The sequence below is a fragment of the Corapipo altera genome, unplaced genomic scaffold (genome assembly GCF_003945725.1).
Source record: "Corapipo altera isolate COAL_440 unplaced genomic scaffold, ASM394572v1 44, whole genome shotgun sequence".
In the NCBI taxonomy this organism is placed as follows: Eukaryota; Metazoa; Chordata; class Aves; order Passeriformes; family Pipridae; genus Corapipo; species Corapipo altera.
Window position 1 is genome coordinate 8987487 of NW_020884880.1, and position 23970 is coordinate 9011456.

Genomic DNA, 23970 nt, shown 5'->3' on the forward strand with positions numbered 1-23970 from the left:
TTTGCAAACACTATTGAGAACCAGACCTTGCAGGGCTTGCCAAGCACCAGTTACTGCTACTGCTCCTAGCAAGGCTTATTATCCTGTCACAGAAGATGTAAGAAAATCCATCTCTCCCCTTTAAACTTGATAAACCTTTGTCACCTACAATGCAATTAATGTTAAAAATAGAAGAGTGCTGATGATAAGATTGTGACTTGCAGGCAATGAACCATTGTCCAAGTACAGGAGACTTATCTGGAGGGCCAGTCAGCCTACACCGTTTGCTGTCAGTTTGCTGATTGCCATTTCTCTCCGGGTTTGATGAAATATTCATGTCTTTGCTCTGCTCTCTGCAAGCACTATTGATTTCTTGTATAAACGCAGCTATATTTAGTCTAGACAAATGGAATGTGGATTGCTGCTGAATAAATGGGATGAAAGGCTGGGGGTTTGCCTGTATGTCTCTCTTGGTCGGTAGCAATTATTTATAATCAAGAGTAGTTTTTGTAAGTTAAAGGTGATTTTTTATAATTTGTTTCAGAACAAAAGTAAGCACTTAGACACAATCATTCTATTGGGATAGAGGGTTAAGAAGGCGAGTTACACTCTGAGGTTTACAATCATAGTTATTAGGATTTTTTTTTAAAAAGGGGGCCAGAAAATTGTATATTTTCAGAATTTTGAGAAGAAAAAAGTATGATCAGTAGAAGGGATTCAATACCTTTTCTTTTTATAAATTCTTTTACTAGTAGATTTGATAATTCAGTTAGAATTCAGTTCTTTGCATTTGCTGCAGTTTCAACTTTTACAGCTTCAATTTTGCTGCTTCTGCTTGCTAAAATATTTCTGTTTCATTTGGTTTTCTCCTTGAAAACAAGTACAGATGAAGCAGAGAAAAAGGAGAAAATATGTTTTAAATCTTGTTCCACAGTCATTTCCGACAACATGTTTGTTTTCAATTAATAATCTTATTTTCCAGTGAAGATAGGGGAGGAAGAGAAACTGGAGAGAATGTGTTTGTGTTCCACTGTCCTCTCGTGGATGGAATCAGAACTGCTGAGCTTTAGGAGAGACCTTCAGCTGCTATTTATTTTTCTCTTGTAGAAATGGTACTTGCTAGTTTTTTTGTTCTTCTGCAACAGGTAAAATTACATTCAGTCACTTAATGTGAAAACCAAAGCTTTACAAGTATTGTAGTGAAAATTATCAAATCTCTCTCCCTTGCACTGCTTTTTAGTCCCTTCTATTTAAATTAGGAGATAGAAAAATAAGAATTCTTCATTAAGTACTTTAATGCTGGATTAACAACACATAACACAGCTACAAAAAGTTGGAATAATTCAAGATGTTTTCGTTTTCTTACAAGCCACATATAGTGTATTGTGTCTAATCCACTTCAAGCATGGTGGTCATTTTTCCAAAAGCTGTATTAAAACTTGTTTTGTGTGTGAAATTATTTTCCTGTAATGTTATATGTGTCATTCCTCTGTTTGCCAGTGTGTTTTTATGCAGTAGGTATGTGTAACACCAGCCTTAAAAAATCTACACAGTAGTTTTGAAAAATGTCTTGCAATACAGTGAGAATGGCAATGCCTTCATCTTATGCTGAGGAAGTGCCCTGAGTGTTTATTGTGTAGTATTAATAGTGCCTAGGAGATTCTAATGAAGTATGACTCCACTGGGCTATGACATGGTTTTAGAACAGGATTGCTGATTAGTCTGTTTAGCAGAATATATCTGTGAGTATTTTAACAAGGAATGGAAAGAAAGTGCTAAATAAGTTGTAAAATCTCCAGTCGCTGGTAGGAATGCCTAAAGTTTGCATACAGCAGAGGTTGCATTAATGTTTTAAAAGGCCTGTATATTGAATCAGTCTTTGAGTGAAATTGGTCTTTTTCCTGGTAGGAATGATCTCTATTCTCCTTCTCCAGTTATATTTTATATATATGTTTTGTTTTTTTCTTCCCCCAGTGGATGTAAAGTCAGAGGTTCCCGTGGGGTTAGAGCCTATCTCACCATTAGACTTGCGAACTGATCTCAGGATGATGGTTCCCATGGTGGACCCAATTATGCGTGAAAAGCAGCTACAGCAGGAACTACTCCTGATCCAACAGCAGCAGCAAATTCAGAAACAACTGCTGATTGCAGAGTTTCAGAAGCAGCATGAAAACCTGACCCGCCAGCATCAGGCCCAGCTCCAGGAGCACATAAAGGTAGCAACATTTTTCATTTATCCCTCACTTTATCTGCAAACTGAATATCCTTAGGCAGACATGAAAAGGGAACATGCCTGAAAGGTTTGCTGTGACTGAGAGGTAGTGTGAGTGCTTCTTTCTCTGTACTGGGGTGATAAACGCCTTTTCAAGCCAAACTCCTAGCACCTATCAGTGACTTGCTCGCAGCAGACTGAGGCAGTATTATGAGGATCATCAAGCTCATGAAGCTACCACAATCACAAAAAATCAAACTATCTATTTTACAACCTGAATTTTCAGCCAGACTTCAATATGTCAAGTCTTTTCAATATGTGCACTTTTTAGTATATTAAAGACTTTTTGAGGGCTACTCAAAAAGTGAGTTTGTGACAAAAAATCAAATATAGGGAAGTGCATTGTATTTGCATTTGGAAAATGGAGACAGGCCCTGAAAGTGTCATGTTTTCACTCTTCTCTGATCTGCCTCATTGAATATAAAAAGGAAATGATTTATGGGATTACGTGCACTATGGTGGGCTTACTATAATGGATTTTGACTGGGAATTTATGATCTTGCCTTTCTTTTCATTTTTCCTTGTTATCTACTTGCCATTATGCTGCTGTGCTAAGCTTCCACCGTGTGGGGCAGCCAGAGCTGGGTGATGCACAGGCAAAAAACACTGCGCAGTTTCCAGGCATCTTTACTGAAAGAGAGAGAAGTGAAACCAGAGCAGCAGGCTGCTTCCTGACATTAGAGTTCATTTTAGTGACAGCCATGTCACTATCCCGCATAATGCAGCATATCCAGCATAGTGCACTAACCCTGCTTAAAAGACTGGGGAAAATCAGTTAAGAGATGAAAAGAAGTGTAAGCACAAAAGCAAGCACCAATCCACAGATACTCAAGGGGGTTGTTTTAACCAGGACTGACCTAGAAAACAGTGCAAACTGCACTTTCTCATGTCTTTTTGTTCTGTGCAAGTTACAACAGGAACTCCTAGCCATTAAACAACAGCAAGAACTCCTTGAAAAAGAGCAGAAACTGGAGCAGCAAAGGCAAGAGCAGGAACTGGAGAGGCATCGCAGGGAGCAACAGCTTCCTCCCCTCCGAGGCAAAGAAAGAGGACGAGAAAGTAAGAACCAATGTACCATGAATCCTAATAAGAAATTAATCTATTCCCCTTTGCATTCTCCCAGCCAAAATGGACTATGAACAGGAACCTGAGGGAAGCCTATTACTGTGTGAAATACGCAGCTTGACAAGTCGAGGCTGTGCTTGGAGAAGGGCAGGGCCACCCACTGCACCCACAGAAACACATTTCTGTTTTGTGTGCAGACTTGGAGGACCAACAAAAAGCACAGTTTGACAGACCTGTGTATATGCTTCTCAAGAATCTAGCTCTTCTTATAAAAAATGAGGGAATTTGAAAGCCCAAAGCTTCATGCGAGAACTGTTTTCTGAAGAGCTTATTTCTCAATACAGAAAGCATTACAAAAGAGCAAAAAATCAATTTGTTTGCTGATTAACTTATTTGAGCATTGTGTCAAGATTGAAAATACAATGAAATATTTAATGATTTGAATGAGACTTCTGAATACTTTTGCTAGTACTTGTACTTTTTCAAACTGCTTGGCTTTGTTCTTGATGCCATTTCATGAGGCCCAACTGAGAGCTATTTGTAGCTCATATATAGTTTTAAGGAAAAAAGCCAGCTATAAAGGGTTGGTGGGATTTGATGCTCACTAGAGGGAGACAGATACAAATAGTTCTCCTTAGTGAGGCCAGTCTAAAAATCAGGTTGAAGTACAGTGTGAAGGTATTCAAAATGAAGCTCCCACAAACAGATACTGTCACTTGCCCTAAATGAGCACAAGAACTAACTGATAAAGACCAAAGCAGAAAGGAACTGTACATTGTGAGCCTGCTTTTTTTTCTTGGGAGAAATTTATCAGTTCAACAGTTATAAGATGTCCATGGTTCTTCCAGTACTTTGATGAACAATGAGCCCATAAAACATCACCAGAATATTGACCCAGAAGTGTGAGAGTGGTAGAAACTGCAGGAACAAAAGGTTCCTCTTAAGTGGTACAAAAAATCAGACTCGCCATAAACAGTTGGGCTTTATTAGTGCTCCTGCCAGAGGAAGAGTGGAGATGTGAACTCAATGGTTCCTTTCTCAGTTTGACTTGCTGGTCAGTATGTAGCAGCCAGCCGAGCAGCTTGTGACACCTCTGGGCCCAACCCCGGTGTTGGTTGTTGCTGATGTTCTACTTAATGAGTAGAGAAAAGAAGGAAGGTTCAGGGAAGGGATTTGGGGTGTGAAGCCTGGGGGTAGTAGAGGTATTTTATGGGAACTGGGTCACAGGGGGACATGCGCACCAGCTAGCTGCAGTGTATTAGGGTTGGGTTACCAAATATATGGAGTATCAAGTATGCCTTACTGCTGCTACTTTCAAAGAAATGGGTTTTCTTCCCCTCCTTTTTTTTTTCTTTTTTTTGTCACTGATTGTGGAAAACTAAAAGATTTTTCTTTTTCATACTTTTTTTTTAAAATGAAGAGTATTATGACTGTGAGTAAAGAAGCATGTCCTGTGCTGCAAGTAGGAGTTGGAAGTTTAACCTTACATTGACATGCTCTACTTCTTGTTCTGTATTGAGCTAGCCACCAAGAGAGGTCAAAATGCACTATCTTCTTTTTTCCAGACATTATGGGTACAGGCTCTTAAGGGGCTTCAGTAAAAAGTCTCACTGCTGACTCTTTCTACAGTGTTCTGTTCATAATCAAGACAGTTTTTAGAGGGCAGTTTGCTGTGTTGTTACTATTACTTTACAAAAAGAAAAAAACATTCTTTACTGCAAACTCAAAGTGACCTTTTGTCACTGTCTTTTTAGTTCTATCCTTGGTTTAGTATTTGGGAATTATTAGGAAATAATTTAAATTCTTTAGGTACATCTGGCCCTGGATAAATGGCCTCCTCTACTGTTGAAATATTCCTTATGACTTCACTGGAGTTTGGGATTATGGCCAATTTAAGGCTTCAACAGACAAACATATAATCCAAATGTTATCTCATTTTGACTGATTTCCACCACTATTTTTTATGGTATACAACACTTCCAGCAACAAGACACAGGCTCTGTTTAGGGTTTTGTTTTCTTTAAAAAAGTAATTTTTTTCGAGATAAAATACATTTAATTCTGTATGTCTCAGGGGCAGTGGCCAGTACAGAAGTGAAGCAGAAACTTCAGGAGTTCCTGTTGAGTAAATCAGCAACAAAAGACTCTCCGGCAAATGGGAAGAATCATTCCATGAATCGCCACCCCAAGCTCTGGTACACGTATGTTCAGTATGAAGCTGCTTCCTTGCTTTGTTGAGATATCAGTTAAAACTTACCAGAATGCTTTTGCAGCAGGGTTATTGAGCCTCTGTCTCCAGAGCAAGACAGGAGTTTAACCAAAAAATCAGCAAAAAGCCGTAAGTGTTGTATTTCTGGTTAAACTGAGCACTCAGTGTTCAGTGATGAGAAGAGAGCTACACAGAACAAGATTCCTTTTTTTTCAACTGCTTCATCTTTTGATACTATCACAAATACCTGTAATTTTTCCAAGTATCTTCAAATTGTACAGTTAGAACAACTTTGTGCTTGACTTACTTGGATTTGGAATCAATCACAAAACTTATTTCTTCTTGAAGAGATGCTGCTTTGATTCCAGTACCTTGAATGGCATAAGTAACTCAACGGGATTTTGAGAAAGATAGTGGTCATTTAATTTTTCTTATTCTGATAGATTTTAGTGTCTGAAACCGCATATTCTTTTGATGCCTTGGCCTTGATAAGAATCTGCTTAGACCTTCAGGCAAGTGATTCGGTTGTCCTGCAGTGGGCCTATTAACGTGTTAGAGTTTACAGTTTTGCAGTTTTTATTTCCCCCCCCCTTTTTTTTTTAACTTATTAGTTCCTTTTTGACTGCCCTATTGCAACAGACACATATGTCAATCCTACAAAATGAACTCTGGCTACATTTCTGAAAGGCTTCAATGTTATGCCTAAACTGACCTTCAATAGGACAAATGGAAGTGCATATGTTATACTAGATTTTCATCTTGTGTTTGTTCTTTTTGAAAAGGATTACTGAAGGCCTGCCCATGGAGTTTCCACTCTGAGCACTGTGGTATCATGATTTAATGTATTGTTACATGGTTTTTGGTGCAGATACAATGCTTACTTAATTTTTTTCTTCCACATAATGTGTAAAATTCTCTTGAATATGTAAGTTTTCTGGACTAATAATCTGAGCTTCATTCTGAGTCTTCAGATGAGTGGGAACGAGGAGCTTTGCAGAGCATGTCTTCAGCTAAACTGCGGAAAGTAGTCCTTCCTCTCATGGTAGTGCCCCTTTTGACAGAGATATGGTATTAACTACACTGTGTTAGAAAGACAGGGAGAGTCTGTAAAAGGCCAAGTAAAATTATGTTTTGATAAACAAAAGTTTGAAAGTTTCCGTCCTGTCCCTCTCTCTCCAACTCTAAATAAAAAAATTAACCAAAAAACCAAAAACCAAAAAACCAACCAAACAGAAAAACCTACCAACCCCTGTGTCTGAGCAAACTATGCAATTTCTATGCATATCACCTACAATTTCTATTTGTACGTGATAAACAAGACTTAAATGGCTTTTGCTGTGTGTCAGCTGATTCATATTAAAATGCAACCATCTGAAGTGGTCAGTTCCCCAGACTGGTGACAGATCCTGTCTGTAGGTCAACATGACTCTTATCTTATGTGACTTTTATAATGAGTGCAAAAAGTGCATTCTTGGGAATCCCAAGGAGTTCCATAACTTACTGTAAGAGTGAAATTGGTTACATGAGCCTGTGGTTTGTGCACACTTACACGAACAAGAACATAAACACAGCTGAGACATATGTACAACATGTGTAGATAGTTACTGCTGGTCACCTCAGTGACTGCTAATTTGTGACCTCTCTGTGTCTGCTGCAGGGCTGCCCACCATACCTCACTGGATCAAAGCTCTCCACCCCTGAGCGGGGCCTCACCACCATACAAATACACTTTACCAGGAGCACAGGATGCCAAGGATGATTTTCCACTTCGTAAAACGGGTGAGTTAGTGTAGTTTATTCGAACCCCTTGCCCAGCAGTTCTCCCACCCTTTATTTCAAACAGTCTGTCCATCAGCAAGGCATATTCCACAAATGCTATTCAGGATGATACTATGGGTAAGTTCAGAGATCCTGGCTGCATCTTTACAAGGTCACACTGGCCACATGGTATCAAGAGTCAGTGTTTCTCAGTGCTAACAGCTAGTGCAAGCTTCAGTCCTGATAAATTCAGTTTCTAAACAGACTACAATTTCAGGGACTTATATTTTCTTTGTCTCAGTATTACTTCTGGCTTTAGCAACTCTCTCTGTCTTGCATGGTAGATACAGTATCTATCTCCAGACAGTTTTCTGCCATTAGACAGTGTTTTTTCAGGGCATTTTCAGGGCAAATCATGGAAAGAAGAGGAATCGGATTAATATTATATTTTGTGTCATTGGTTGTCAAAGTTTGTATACATATGTGCATATACACACATTTGCATGTCTTCTTATGCAAAGGAATGTGTAATATTTTACAATGTTCTTTTGAAGGTTTTTAAATATTTTAGAAGATTAAGCAATTAAATGTTTTGTATTGACAGCAGGTGAACTGTAGACTTGATGTTTTTGCACCATAAAAAAAGCTAGAAGGATGGCAGTGGAGTCCATGAGGCTGTTGCCTCAGGTCCTTGGTGCAGTGACTGGTATCCAGGAATGCAGAGAGACACTCAGAGGAGGGAGGGGGAAAGGAAAAGAAAACATTAGATCGCTTATTGCATGGGTCTGCTGTTGAGTGATATAGTTACATTCAGAGAGAAAGTCTGACCCCCTACTGTGCTAACAGCCTTTGAATGTGATTTAGCCACTGAGAGATTGAAAACTAACTGCAAACTGGTACCGACTTGAAAAGAAGTGGCATTTGGAACCAGCATACATTCAGAAAGAAAATCCAATCTGTATCTAATATTTTGGGGCAGACTCTCTAAGCTCATATTATTTCCCCAAATATTTTCAAAGGAATGAAAGCATGAAAAGCAAAATGCTAATTTATTCTAGCTGAATTACCCTTTGTACAATATGGTGGCAATATAACAAGATTCTATAAAGTCTTGTTTGGGCTGTTCATCACAATAAGCCCTTATGTGGTTCTCTTCTTAATACCACTGTACAACGTATGTTTTCTGTGCCAATAGACTATACATTTTCATGTTTTTAAACAAAAGTGTATCTACATCTTCTAAATGCTGTGAATTCATCTACATGTTTTTAAATGCAAGCTTTTTCTTCCATGTGTATATATCTTAAATGTTATGATAGATATTTATGATGTGTCAGACTGTTGATCTGTAAAACAAAACATTTTCAAACATTGTAACAGTAAAGTTCTCGTGCAGCTGCTAATACTTTTATATCTCTGTGGGGGTTTCAAAATATTCCTTAATTCAATTCCCATTGTCTGCATAAGAGGACTATAATATAATTAAATCCAGATGTTTTCTATATGTTATTCCAAATATTTGGGCATGCAGTGCATTGGTTCCAAAACGGAACAAAGGACATGATGACCCTCTGAAAAGATATCTACAGAATAAATAGACAAATACTAATATAATCATTAGTATAGCCGTTTCTATGACATTTACATAGCAATTCTGATAAGCAAATATAAATGAAGTATACAGCATGTTGTATGTTACCAGTGGAGGATATTTGATAGCTCTCCACATCCATGAAAATAGCAACTGTTAAATATCCTGTTTACACATCCAGTCTCTCTGTGTACTGGAGTTGTTTCATTCCAGCCTTCAGCAACATCCCCACAAAGGTTTCAATGATTGTTCATCAGGTTGAGAGTAAAAGCAACAGGAACCAGATCAACACAAGTCAAATGACCCTAAACTGATCTGGGTGGTTATAGGGCCATCCTCCAGGCAGAGGGGACATTGTGGAGCCTCTGTCATCCTCATGGGACCTTACCAGACAAAGATGTCCCATGAACACTCGTGTATATGGACAGGCTGTAAGCCTCAGAAATCTGACCTTTGCCATGAGGGGTGAACCTCTTTTCCTTCCCTTTAGGCTATGAATGCTTATTGCCACTGGCTCCTGGTAAACCCTCTGTGGTGCTGAACCTGCGTGAAGTCAGCAATTCATATGAAGGCAGACTTCACATTCCTTTCAGTCTCAAGAAAGGAATACCTGTTGTGGGGTTTAATCACAACTTTGTTTTGCTTTTTATTTTTTTTTTCAATATTTAAAGTATAAAATACAGAGGTATCTTCCTCTTCTCCAACTTTAATATTATGCTCTGGAAAATAATTCTGATTGAATTAGCTACTCTGAGATCAGATTTAATGGGCAGCAAAGCTGAATGATGCTCTCCTGAGATCCTAATGTGTTTTTCAGTACTAAGGGAACACCAAGTGTCACACAGGCATTGTAAATCATGAGTCTTGCTTGCTTGCTTTCTTGTTCAGCAGTCCATTTAATCTTTGCTTAATTAGTCCTTAAGTGGCATCTCCTTATTAATCTTTTAAAAATTAATTCTGAGAGTATAGTAAAGAGGAAAATATTCTCTGCAGCTTTTAATCTTCTGGCATCTAAATAATGAGATGCGTAGGTAACTAGGGAAAGACTTAAGTCTTGCTCTTTCTATGTTTACAGATAAGTACCAGCGTTAACATCCTAGTGCAGTGACTATGGTTACTCAACAACTCTCAGCCTTGTGGTTTGTTCCTTTCTGTACAAGATACAGCAGAAGTTGTCAGCAGTGGGCTTCACACAGTTTAGCTGCACGGAGGATTGGGATTGTCCTAAGGGCTAGAGGCCAGGATATGCAACTCTTTGCACAGCTGCATTCAGATGCTCAGATGACAGACTTTGAAAAAAGCAGAGCAAGGGGAGCTATTGCTTCATTGGAGACATAAATATACCATGAGGAGAAGCTACACATCTGTAGCTAAGAGCAGAATTTAGTCTAAACAGCATAAGATCAAAATCTAAAAATCAAAAAAAAAAACTTCCACCATCGATACCAGTCATAGATGTGTTTTCTACAAAGGACCCAAAAGCCTGAACAGCACATGGCTCATTAACTTTCAATGAGACTAATGCATCTAAATTACCCAGAGAGGTTTGAAAATTCCTCCCTATTACTGAACATTTTTGAAATTCATACTGACTGTTATAAGAGCTCTGATGGGAGCTGTGCACTTTTGAAGACCTGATCATTTAATATGGAGAACTTTTGATTGCTGAGGTCCTTCATTCTATGTCTATCTGTCCAGGAAAATATTACCTGCTTTATGAGATTACGGTAAAACTAACAAAAATATAGCGAACAACATGGGTTTGGCAAGATAGAGGATCTTTTGAAAGTATTTTTTTTGTATTTTTTTTTCACTTTGTTGAAATAAATGCAGAAGTTCTGGGAAATGACCCTAACATTTGCATTTTCTTCAGTCTTTAAAATTTCACTTTTTGTGTGCAAGTGTTGATACAAACCAGAAAAAGCTAGTAAGTTCCAATAAAGTTTAGCTCTCTTGCCAAAGCTGCATACTTTAAAAAATGTTGCTGTAGGTGGAATTTCTGCATTTTGTTTCATGTTTTGGCTTTTGTTGGAAGAAATTCCTGGGGACATCATCATATCAAGTATGAACTGTTTTTTCTTTCCTGAGTTTAGCACAATCATGGCAGAACTGGAATGTCAATCAGTATTTCTATTTATTTTGGGTTTGTGCCAGTTGAATCTTTCCTTGCAGATGGAGTTCTAAGCTTTTGACTTGCATTTTGCTTAGGGATCTGAAGATCTCTCACAATAGTACAATTTGAGAAGATGTTTGTAGCTCACTTTCCAAAAATTGGAAGCACGCTCAATGGAAACATAGCATGGGGTTATTTAAATAGCAAATAGTACAAGGTTCTTGCTTGGACAGGAGAAATTGTGTAATTTCATACAGGAAAAAAAGAGGAGATGAAGGATTGTTTAATACTGTGATGAAAGAGAGGAAGAGGGCTGTGCTGCACAGCCATGAAGATCACTCTGTAAAAACCATATTAAGTTAACCTGATTAGGCAGTAGAATAACAGTGTAGCTCTTGTGTAATGAGAGTGAAAGATTCCTGAATGAGAACTCAGCAGATGTAATTTTTTAAGAAAAGAAATTAATTAGAATATTTCCTTACAATTCTTTCTGCACTTATTGACTCAGTAATTTACTGGAGCAGTTGAAACGGATAAGAAAAACATTTTTTGTGTGAAAGTTTTTCTTTCTCCCTTACCCTTTTGTGCCACGAAATTTTATTTCTGTTTGCATTTTCTAGGAAAACACTATTCTGTGAAGTAACAGTATATGAAAAAGCTGGATTTCTTTTGGTCTTCATTTTAAAAAAATGTCTTAGAGTATTCCAAACCCTCAATTACCATGTCTACCAGAATGAAGAAGTCAAGCTCAGTGGAGAGAAGTGTTATTTTTCTCTGAGTTTGTGAGTGAGCACAATAAATGGGAGAGGCACTTTGTTTATTGAAGCAGGGAAACCAGACAAACATGTTATGATTCTCCTAATTTTATCTTATTTTTCAGGATGCTAAGCATTTCTGCCTCTCAGAGTCCTTGTTTTCCTGGGTTAGTTAGTCTCAACAAATTTGGACTAGGTAATGTGCCCAAAAGAAATCATCAGTGCTTATCAAAATGAGAAGGGATACAGAAGGTATCCTGATCTTGACTCCTTTTCCCGTTAACCAACAGACATTTTTAGCCTTCCCAAATTCATTGTCAATAATTTGAGAGGATGTGATTAGTAGTAAGAGGTTTTAGAAGAAGAAACTTTCACTTGAAATTGAGGAGCGAATCTGAAGCAAACTATTGTTAACAGCTTTCAGATTCACATAATGAACAGACAAAACAGCATTCAGTCCATGGGAGCCAGCAGCTCCAAGGAAATGTAATATGGTTGTAGCTACTGTGCTGGGCTGCAGTCATCTGGGCCTGTCAGAGCTCTGCAGCCTCCTAAGCTGGGGCTGAGGAGGGATGTCCTGTTATTCTGATTTAACTCAAGTTAGAGGAGAAATTTTTTGAGATAGATAGCTTAAAACTAAACAATAATGAATGCTAGGGTAGGCTTAAATGACATTGTCAGAGAGAAAAGAACTTGTGTAGGTATGCTTTGGTATCATGTAAGCTTCCAGGGCCTGCACCAGGGTTTAATAGGAATCCTCACCAGAATCACTCCCATGAAGACCATCATAGTCTTCCCATCAGTGCAAGGTTGTTCTTCTATTAACACTTACTTTTAACTGCAGGAAAGCAAGGTTTTTATGTATGGATGATTCTTACTCTTTTCAAGATACACTGTATTTCTGTTTTACCAAAAGTCCCACTACTTGTATATACATCCTATTCTGTCTTGCCAGTAATTACTCTGTTGTGCTAGATACTGAACCTTTTTCATGGCTAGACTAATTATACAGTCTTGGTCAAAATACTATCTTAATTCTTTTACTGTCCAATCCATAACCAAAATGGAATTACAAAGTTCTGCTTCATGTGATTACATAAAGGTTTTCTTACCCAAACTGTATATGTTTTCAAAAATGTTTTATAAATTAGCTTTAGGAAGTACCTTGCATAATTTTTTGATAAGCAGGTAATCAGATACTAGACATCTTTTTGACTTTGGAACCTAAAGAAACAGGTTCAATAAGGAACAGGGAACAGTTCTGAAATGTAAAGCGTTTTAAGAGCATAATGTCCATTGACAATGAAGTTCAGTGATTTTAATGGGCATTTCAAAGCCTATTCCCTCTGGATAAATAAGTTAAAAAATACTGCATATAAAATCGGAGACTCTTTGAAGTCAGTAGAAACTGTCCTGTTTGATTTCAGTAGGACTAGGACTTTTCTTCCGCTGTATTTAGAGCAGGGACAGTTGAAAAGTAAACAAGAACATCTAAAAAATGGCAAAAAGAGGGAAACAGACAGAGAAGGGAAAAGTGGAAATCACATGGTATCAGATCATCCAAAATAGATGATGTTGGTTAGTAAAGATTTCACTTCTCCAAAGTCCTGCGAAACATAGTTTCACTGAAAAATCTATTCAAACCCACAACTCTAATTAAGGGGTTTAGCTGCCAAATAACATGTTCTGGCTAAAGCCAAGTAAGTATTACAGGGCCATTCATGAGCAACGACATAAGCTTTGTACTTTGCTTTTGATTTTCTCATGGGAAAGTAATATAAATGAGAGTGATACCTCCCTGTTGGCTTTAACTGTTAGAAATGCAAAGCATGCTGAAATTGTACATAATTCTCTTCCAAAGGAAAGGAAATAGCATTTCAATGGTTTTCCTCAGTGTCTCGTTGAGTTATGGTGGTGCACAATTATTCCTGTTAAATTACTCTACCAGATGGAAGGTTGCATTGTATATTTAGCTAATTAAGTTGTAGGGGACTGGAATGCTATTCCAGAGCATAAAGAATCTATCTAAAAGTAAACCTGTTTTAATTCAGTATCATTGTGAAGGTGCAGTATGGATGTCCAAAAAAGACTTTAAACACATCCCTCACATCCCTTAACATGGAGAGATAGTTTCAGAAAATGAGCCTTTCCTACAGAAGTTTCACAAACATGTTTTGAATGTCTGAACAACTTTGGAGCCAGTGTTATCTTCATTTATGTTCAGTGAAGCTGAAGTGCCTTCCTACTTTTGAGATAAATTTGGCCTATGATTCTTATCTGCTAGTAAAGCAACATATACTGTGGTTTTGTTGCTTTTGTTTTCTTGGCATCCTGTCCTCTCTGTTGCCTTTGAACAGCTCTAGAGTATGCTTCAGCAATCTAGACCTGCCCAGCTCTCATTTACTGATGACACTGATGGGGGAGAAGTTGATGGTGCTTCATCATGAATTTCTGAAGGTTGATGAAATATTAGATTGTACTTTTTGCCCGCCGTGAATGTGATGTCACTGCTAGATATTTTCCTAGATTAAAATCTGTGGGATTTAATCAACCTATTAACAAATTTTTTCTTGTATGGGGCTTGGGGAACAACATAATCATAAACATGATTACTCTATAAAAAGTAAATCATATATCTAGGGGTCAAATGGTGACCCCAGCAAAAACCTCAACTGTGGGGGCTAGGGGATTATCTCTGGCAGTCCTTCACTGAAGAGAGTATTTTTTCTTGGGATTTAGTGAATGTGGGTGGAGAATTGCGGCTGAAGAGTGGGATTTGCTATATTTGCAGTAAGTATGATATTGTAGTCCCATTACTTCTACCCACTAGAACCAATTGGTGTAGATGATAAGTAGGGGCGAGAATAACCAGCAGAGAACTAACCAGAAGAACCGCCAGTCATGCGTATCTTAATTTGCTTATTATCATTCAAATGAGGAATGCCCTCTATTCAAGGGCCTGTTTCACCACCTTCTTTCTCCTCTACACCTCCTGAGAACTCAGGTGCTAGTTGGCTCCCATAAGTGATATAAAGGTGTGAAAAAATTAAAGAATTTGGCGATATGCAGGGAAAATGGGAATTAATTTTAAAATATCCTTGTTATTTTATTCCGTGGTTCAAGACAGTATAGTATTAATTGCTTTTTAATCCCCTACTTATTAATGGAAAAGAATATTAGTCTACCTGTAAGAAGGTGGACCTGACATAGCAGCAATATGTCATGGTTTCAGCAGATTTGACATATAACGAGGACTCATAAGATCCAGTGAAACCATGGCCTCATTGAAACTACTGTATAACCCAGTGATGCAAATGCAAGATGCTGTTTCTACACTAATAGAATTTATTAAAAATTCTATCAAGAGACCTGTTCTTTTGCCTCATAGAAAATATGTCACACTGTTCAGATTTTCATGAAAAATATAAAGATCTCCAAATCTGGCTAAATCCAAGCAGTACAATAAGTAATTCCTACATCTAACTTAATAAATCATGTCTAGCAAGACAACACTTGTTTGCATGGATAATGAAACAGACATTTTACATTTTATACAGACTGCAGTGAATAACAAGGAAAAGTTAGATATTTAAAATACCTTCAGGGAATATTTAATTTTTGAACCTGCTTTAGAAAATTATTGAAAATTTGCTAATCTTGTAAATTGGCCTCCTTAGCCTAAAGAGAGCAAAAGGGCTGCAAGATCCTCTCTAATCTAATTAGCTCTTTTACCATGTGTTTCACTAAACCTGTTTTTTTTATTTAGGGAATGGATATTTACTTTAGTCTGAATAAATAAAGCATTCTACCTTTTACAAAAGTAACATAAAGCAAAGGACTAAAGGGTTTCACATATGATCTGCACTCCCCATAAAGTGATTGGTTGTACAGGAAACAGTTTTGGTATATCCTGAAAACACATTAGGTGATGCAAGACAGAAAAACAAAGTGTCTCCATCCTGTACTGCTGTATCTGGTTCTCCCGCCTTGTTGGGACCACCCAGCAGTCAGGTCCATGTAGTTCTTGGAAGAGCTTTAGAGGGCATGTGTAAATAGCTTTTAGTCTCATGAATCTAATTTAAAACTCTTTCAGAAATGGCATTTTTAATAGTCAGAATTGAGAAGTCGTTGAACCCACGGAATTTTACTACATGCTAGTGTCTTCCAGTCCATCATCCAATCCAGAGGATGTCCTTATGTTCATTGTCCAGTATTGTCTTGTCAATACAAGGATGTGGCCTTCTACAGCAGATGTCAGTCAGTTACGTATGAAAACAAAAAGGCACTGCTCATCTTGCCTATGCTTTATATATTCAGCTATGTGGAGGTGGCTGAAACAGTCTGTGGCTGCCTACAGGAAGCCAGAGCAGCAGTCAGAAACTCCATTCAGAGCATATTTGCATGTCTGCAAGAACCACGTGTGGTAGAGGAAAGGCTGTGAGACCACCAGGTCTCTCAGAAGGACAGACATTCACAACTCTCCATAAAGCAGCTGAGGAATCTGGAAGCAGCTTTGGTCTCTGATCTGTGCCTCTCTGCCTCTCTAGCTTTCTGCCAGGCTTTGGGTTGGATTCCTAGTTATGGTGCAGAAGCCCAGATTATCTTCTCATTTATCCTTTCTGGTGGTGCTTAGGGCTATCTTGCGCATTTCATTCTGCCTACATCAACTGGGAGGGAAACTGGGAAGTTTCTCCTTAGACTGTCGTGATTGTGTGTTGTAAAGCACATAATGCTTATCTGTGCATGGGTATCTAGTACAATACTATAAAAAAATAGCAAACTATGTGGTGTGAATAAAGAAAGATTCCTTGACTATATGTTGATTTATTGATACTTGTTAGATATAAGCCAGAAAAAAACCCCAACGCCTGTAAGGATTACACCATAGATTATATTCAAATCAGTATCATATATAACCCTTCACAGCTTAATAAAATGATAGCTGAAGAAATAGAGAATACTAGTGAAGATTTACTTCAAGATCATGAAGTCTTTGTTTCCTAATTTTTTCTGTTGACCTAATCATGTTAAAGGAGTTCAAGTTATTATTTTAAAAACGATCTTAGTAATATCAGTTGGTGCCTGCGCAACAGCAAACAACTCATCTTTCTCAAGTAAGATGTCAGTTTTGCCACTGCTGCTCATGCTGGTGCTGGAATCTTTTTAGCCAAATTTAGCATCATTTACCTTGCCTGCCCCACAGCTTTTCTAAGCCAGCCTGCCAGTGAGGAAAAGGAAATGCTTTCACTTTAGAGCCTTTCGAAGTCTGGACAAAAGCTCACTTTCTGTTCTTCAGGTTTCCTATATATGGTTTTAGCCTCGAGATGAGGACCTCCTTGCTATGCACCCTCTCCCATCCCCCATTTCCTGCCTGGGTTCATTAAATGCTGATTTGAAGTTGGCACACGCTCTTCTGATACAAAAGTAGTACTGTGTTCCAGGAACCATCAGAAAGTAGTGCATTATTGTCTTTTACATTCCCTTCATATATATCTTCTCCCCGTGCATAAAAAGGATTTTTATCCCTTCTTCTTCAATATTTCTGTGTGTTTCATGAAATGAAACAGTGAAGCAAAGCCTTGTCAAAAATACCTCAGCTCATTTGGGAGCAATGTGGCCCCAGACTATATTCTTTAATGCTAGTATCTGCTAATATTAAGCAAAGTGGAGAACAGGACATAATGACTTCACCAAATCATTTTCCTATCTCTTTTGCTTGTATCTGAGTACCATGTTTCTTAGCAGAGACTAACTTTCCTTCACCTGATCACTGATTTGTGATGACTTTAATGTGTACCTACATAATGAGTTTGTTGCAATGACTTTAATGTGTACCTACATAGAAGCCTGCGTATGTTCCATTTTTAACAGTACAGTTACTTAATTCTTTCTTCCTCTACGAAGCCACCATAAAGTATGAGAAAAATCATTGGGACACTGCCGTCTTCATCTACAACCAGTGTTTGCAGTTCTGCAGAAATCATTACGGGTCATGCCAAGGAGTTGGTAACCAATCCTTGGATTGCCTCTATTATCTTCTGTTGTTGTTTAAACTTATCTTTTTTTGTATCTTTCATATCTGTTTGTCAGTTACAATTATTTAAAGAGTGTTAGCAGTCCATTATTACTAGCACTAGAAAGAGAATAATCCAGGTAATACCAATGAAACTGAACAAGCCATATAATGCAACATATCATTATTCCAACTTATGCTATAGCTACATCAACAAAGTCATTTTCAGACTAGTCTTTCCTGAAATCCTCTCAAGTGAATCACTCAAGTGGGTATCAACTGATTTGCATTGAGATCACTGACATGGGTTTTTATGACCTTCAGAGAAAATGGCTGTGTCTTTTTGTTTTCTTTGCCACAAAACACTCTCAAATAATAAATTAACCCTTTCTTCAAGTGGCAACTGATTATTACTTATTCCAAAGTGGTAAATATAGTAGAGGTGCAAAGATTTGTAGAGCAAAGAGATTAACCTATATAGTGACCAATTAAACCAATATCAGATGTATATTGGTTCTTAGAAGGATTTTAAATTATTAGCCCAATCTACTAGACTGCTGCCACAAAAATTTGCCATCCTGTTTTCCTTATCTGCCACACTCCTGGACACATTCTCTTGTTTTATTCTTTTGTCTATGGCATTTGGGCTCCTTGGTGGGATGATTCAGTCCACTATATTTGGAGTCACCTAACCCAGCAAACCCCGCCGCATTTGGCACCTCCAGCACTTTAAAGGAGGTCCCATTTCCTCAGGAAGGTGTGATACAGAACGTCTGTTATATGGTGTAGAATTAATCTAGTTTTGAGTTCTGGACCACAATGGGATGCTTAACATACAGCAAGTTAGCCACATGCATTAATTATCTTGCTGTGTCAGTCTCTTTATACGGTTGAATCACCGTATAAAGTAATAGACTACCTGAAGGTCTTTTCAATAATTCTGTGGTACCAATACAGAAAAAAAAAAGGTTAGTTCTTAGGGATTTTTGTTTGCATGAGGATGCTACTCTGCAGCAAGCTGGGGAGTAAATCTTTAGCCTCAAAAAGTTATTTGGCACTGACTCCCCATGTGACACTTCTTTTCCACACGGAGAATGCCTTTGGGTGATGAACGTATTCATCCTTGGCAGTGGATTAATTAAGATGAGCAAAGGAGCCAATAGTGTGCAGTAGAAATACTTATCGAGTGGCTAATGCAGAGCAGTTATTTTGAACATTATCCCTCTATAGACCATTTCTAAGAATCACTAGTTAAAATATTGAGCCAAATAATAATTTGAAACATAAGGCAGATTAATTATCATAATTCTTGACCATTTGTAACTATGACTTTCCAAGTGTCTTGCAAATACTAGGGGAACAATTAAATTAAAATAAAAGGTTTGAAATATTTATTTTCACTTTTTGCTCACTTATTCAGAGTTTAAACAATTAAAATAGTTTCTGATTAATCTTACATCAGTGCCTTGGGGCAGTGAATATGTATATATATGTATATACATTTATAATTGCAATCCACAGCTCCATACTTGAAGGTCAAAATGATTAATTTTGCCTTTTTAACTATCAGAAGAGCATTGGCAATAATAGATGTGTTATTATTGCCCTCATGTAGGAGTGCACTGAAGCACATAGGATTGCTGTTGTGATCCATACCTCTTGCAGTCAACAATAATTCTGCCACAGCTTTGGTGGAGCAGGATGTTGCGGTGATCTCTGCAGTCACGCACCAAGTCAATGCCTCAGGCACAGCTAGGAATCAAGAAACCGGTGTCCAGTTCTGTATTTTGTTCATTGGAGCAATGAACATCATCCTCAAACTGGTTAGATTTATATATTTAGTGCACTTAAACCAGAATCCTTTTTGCTAGTCATTGAGTCCTAGTAAGCACCGTGTTAGGAGCTGGCAGTGTCTCATGGAGAACATTCAGGAACACCAGTATTTGAAGCTAACACTCTTCAAACATTGGCATTGGTTTTTATTGTGAGGTTTATTTTATAATTTTAAAACCACCCTTTTCCATGCCTTTTAATTTTAAAATTGATTATTTCCATTTAAAAATTATTGCCGTCTTTCATGCTTCTTCTCAGATGGCTCATAAACTCAGACATTGACTTCAAAGTCTGTTTTCTGTGCTTATATGATTGATTCAGATGCAGAATATGATGGGAATGTGGTAAAAATAGAAAGGCAATCGCTGTGACTGAGCATGAAGTGGAGAATTTCTCCAGTGAGTGTTGCAGAGGATTTGTATCACATTAGTCTGTCACGGGTACAGACATATTTTCCTAATTTTTAAGAGTACAGAATAGTATAAATGGAATTATCTGTAAGTGCAAAAGGATTGAGTGGCTTTCCTTTTAAATGTCATCCCACCTGGTGCAATCTGTGGTTGAAAATGTGTAGTGTAGTCGTAGCCCATTATTGTATTTTATATTTTCAATTTTGTCGCAAATGGTATCTTAGATAGCAAGCAAGTCTTCGGTACTTCATTATCAGAAGTATTGGTCTTAACAGTGGCAATAAGTGATAGAAACTATTTTTAAATATTTTTATTATTAATGATTTTCAGTGTTTTGCTAGCCTGTGGATCTTGGTCTGAAATGTACTCAAGGCACAGGATCTTCAGAGGGAAACACTTGACGAGTGCAGCATAGTATGTGACAAAGGCCAGCATATGACTGTAGGTACTGCAGGCCACAGTAACACTCTGGTGAGGTGCAGCCCTTTTGCTCTTTAGTGAGCATTTCTAGCTTCCCCATTGCTGAGGGAACAAGTGGGACATCAGGAAAAAGATGTGCAATATGACATGCTGGGCAAGGACTGGAATTAGAAGTGTAGAATTGAGCTCCTACCTCAAAGTGACAAGGGGATAATTCTGAATTGAGTGAAGATATAATTTATTTTGGTTTACTGCTAACTCTTGCTCCTTCTTTGGGGCTGGGCTCAAGTCTTTGCATAGGAGAGAGAATTGATCCCAGTTTCCAGCTTTCTTTATTTTGAGACATTGCTTAACCAAGCCTCAGTTTCAGAAAGGGAAATACAAACAAATTCTATTCTACTATTATCTTTCACTACCTCTCAGCAGTCTGTTGGATAGAGGGTATACTTAAATGAACAGATAAATGAGTATATGAAATATTTTATCGTGCTAAAAATATTACAAAATAAAAAGCACAGCAGAGCTGGCTCTCATATAAAAAGACTGTGTGCGTTTAGGAAACAAAGGTGGAACTTGCCCAAGGTGCATTAAATATAATCCTGGGTTTTCTGGGAATCAATCCTACTTCTTCATTTTCAGAGCATATATTTTTCTCTGCAAATGTTCTTAGGACACTGTCGTAAATCTAGTTGTTTGGTGTATAACTCAGAAAACACTGAAGTTCTGGGCCTAAAATTGCTGACCAAGAAATGTTCTGCCAGCAAGGCTTGTTATAATTTATATTTCTAAGAGAAATCGAAAGACACCAATGGAGGTTTCTCTCTATTTCTGTAATCAGACCTTAATCCAGTTATAAGGTTCCAAGGCCCAAGCTGTGTCTTTATCCAAGTTTTCACCTACAAGAGAGATAAAAATGATGTAAAATAAAATTGCATTCGTCTATAATTAATATTTATGATATTAATGGGTAACTTCGAAGTTGAAATAGGATGAGAAAAATACTGGGATTTGAAGCTCTTCAGCTCTCTTCCTCGCTTTCCTAGCCTCTAATTTAAAATGAAGTTTTAAGGAGCAGCAGGATATCTGGGGAGTAGAACCTCTGCCTCCAAGCCCTCCTTGGATGAGATGAAGTCCTACGGGGTCAGTGGGTCTGACACAAAGCAGTAATTCGATTTGTAGTCACATATTTTCTTTTAATTTCCAGCCTCAGAGCCCAATTTGAAGGTACGTTCAAGGTTAAAACAAAAGGTGACAGAAAGGAGAAGCAGTCCTTTACTCAGGAGGAAGGATGGAAATGTCAGTTCCTTCAAGAAGCGTCTTTTCGAGGTGACAGGTAATTAAAAATGGAGAAATTCTATATCAGTTGCCATAGTTCACAGGATAGTGGTCGTACTTTGAAATTGAAACTGTTTGCTAAACAAAAAGAGCATTTACAATATTTGACCTCATCCTGACAATTCTTGCTTTGACTTTGCACTGATATTTAGTAGCTTCATGGCTTGCTCAGGTGATCAGGTGATATCTTCATGCAGTCAGGTATCACTAGTCTGTCAGACATGTATCTGAATTCACTTGGTATATCAGAATTGTGTCACACCAAGATGGAACTAAAGCACATGAACAAATTCACATCAATGTCCTCGTACATGCAGTTCTTGTGACAGCTTTTCACAGTATGTCATGTGTGAAATTGGGACATGGATGTGAATATACATATGAAAGTAATTAAATAATTTCCTTATAAATTATTTCCAGATTATGATTTTTTACAGCTAATTTATTAATTCCATTTTTGAAGCCTCTATGAGATTCTTGATCTCCGCTTTCTTAGTTTTAGCTGATGTCTTTATATTTTACACATTTACAAGATATTTACCATAGGAGTTTTTTGTCTGACACCACTGAAAGAGCAAAAACATGAAAGTAGGTATCTTCACTTCCTAGCTCTGACAGTAATTTGGAGCCTTTCAGACTGTCATTATAATTATGAATACTGAGTATATGACATTTTGGACCTTTCACCCTGATCAAACGTTTTCTGAAGCCTTTTTCCCCTTACTTTTTATTCTTTTAACAGAAAATAGGCCTTTATTTAAATGCCTATTTATACAAAAAGTGCTACTTTAATTTTTTTTAAAAAATTGAAAAAAAAAATTTAGTTTGTGTTTCTCCACTTCTATGAAAGTTACTGAAAATACAATGCAAGAACTTTTTTGTGACCAGAGAGTCTAGCTGGGTATGGATTCACTTCGGTAAATCAAAGAGTAAGAGATCCAAGTAAGAGCTAGGAAGTCTCCTGTAATGTCAGCCACAGCGAGACCATATTTTTACATGTGAATTACGGCAGAAAGAGTGAAGAAGCAAAGAAGTAGCTATAGAATATTTACTGCCACATTTAGATATTAATTATTTTAACTTCTTAAGTGCTTTAATTTGAAAGCTATCCCATGAAATAGGCTTACCTCCACTAATGCTACACTCTTCCATCTTTAACCTTTTTAACTGTTTCCATTACATAAATGTAATTTATATCAGGGTAGAATTAGAACAACACACAACAAGATCATCCTCTTCTCCTAAAACAGAACTCAGGACATTTTAAATCAAAATAACGTGCAGCCTTTCAAATGCTATTTTAATATTTTTGCATACTGTAAATATTCCTTCATATTCATGCCCAAGTTGTAGCAAAAGTGTATATTTTGCCACTAGTATTGCATAGGTAATGATTAGTCCACACTTGGCTCATCCCTGTCCTAAACAGAAAGGGGTGGCAGTAGACCTCATGAATGGACGACATGTTATCATGACCTTTGCAGTCCTGCTATCTCTGTCATTTTGATCTCTTACAGAGCTAGGACTCTTTGCAATTAAAAAGGAAAGAATGTCTTTTCTTTACTCATTACAAGCTCTGTGTCTGTGTTTCTGCCTGATACTGAGTGCTATACCATCTTTGTGGGAAAAATAAATAGTAAATGCTTCTTATGTGAAGTAGACAGATCAGAAGGGGAAAGACCAAGAGTATCTTTCCTCATTAGCAAAAAAACGAGGATGAATTAAAAATCTTCAATGTAAGTAAATACCATAACAGATAGATACTTTTCAACAGCAAAGAAAACCCTATGCCATAAAGAGTATATAATTAATCAAGATCACATATACCTTTCCAATGTGAAATTCATGTAATCTGTTTTTCAGAATCCTCAGTCAGTAGCAGCTCCCCTGGATCAGGTCCCAGTTCCCCAAGCAATGGTCCAACCAGCAGTACAACAGAAAGCGAAACCTCAGTTTTGCCATCTAACATTCAAGCTGAGGTAAGACTCATTACTGTGGTATAGATAATTGCTAAGATTTCTAGACTGGAGAGTATGGATGGTTTGTTTCTAATTTTGTTGGGATCATATTCACAAGCAGAGTAATGGCAGAAGATGTAATTTTCAAGAATACCAGGACACTTGCAGGCTAACATCAAAGTGTGTGATATATGACATATGTCTTCATATATTAGATGCGTGTTCAGGAGGTGTTTTGGTAACAAAAGTCCAAGAAAATG

General features: G+C 37.6%; 1 protein-coding gene across 16 annotated transcripts in view; it reads left to right on the plus strand.

Annotated features, from left to right (window-relative positions):
* The window catches only part of HDAC9 (histone deacetylase 9), a 456848-nt gene that overhangs the window by 232526 nt on the left and 200352 nt on the right, over positions 1-23970 (plus strand). For 10 of the 16 annotated variants that reach the window (XR_003526976.1, XR_003526977.1, XM_027639053.1 and 7 more), the window contains 6 exons: positions 1954-2195; positions 3160-3310; positions 5390-5516; positions 7182-7303; positions 21622-21750; positions 23616-23731. Coding sequence is in view for 14 of the 16 variants with exons in the window: in XM_027639053.1 (XP_027494854.1) it covers positions 1954-2195; positions 3160-3310; positions 5390-5516; positions 7182-7303; positions 21622-21750; positions 23616-23731 (887 nt within the window). In the remaining 2 variants the exon portion in view is untranslated. The remainder of the gene's footprint in view (positions 1-1953; positions 2196-3159; positions 3311-5389; positions 5517-7181; positions 7304-21621; positions 21751-23615; positions 23732-23970) is intronic. The other 6 variants (XM_027639050.1, XM_027639056.1, XM_027639052.1 and 3 more) reach the window with 3 other exon arrangements.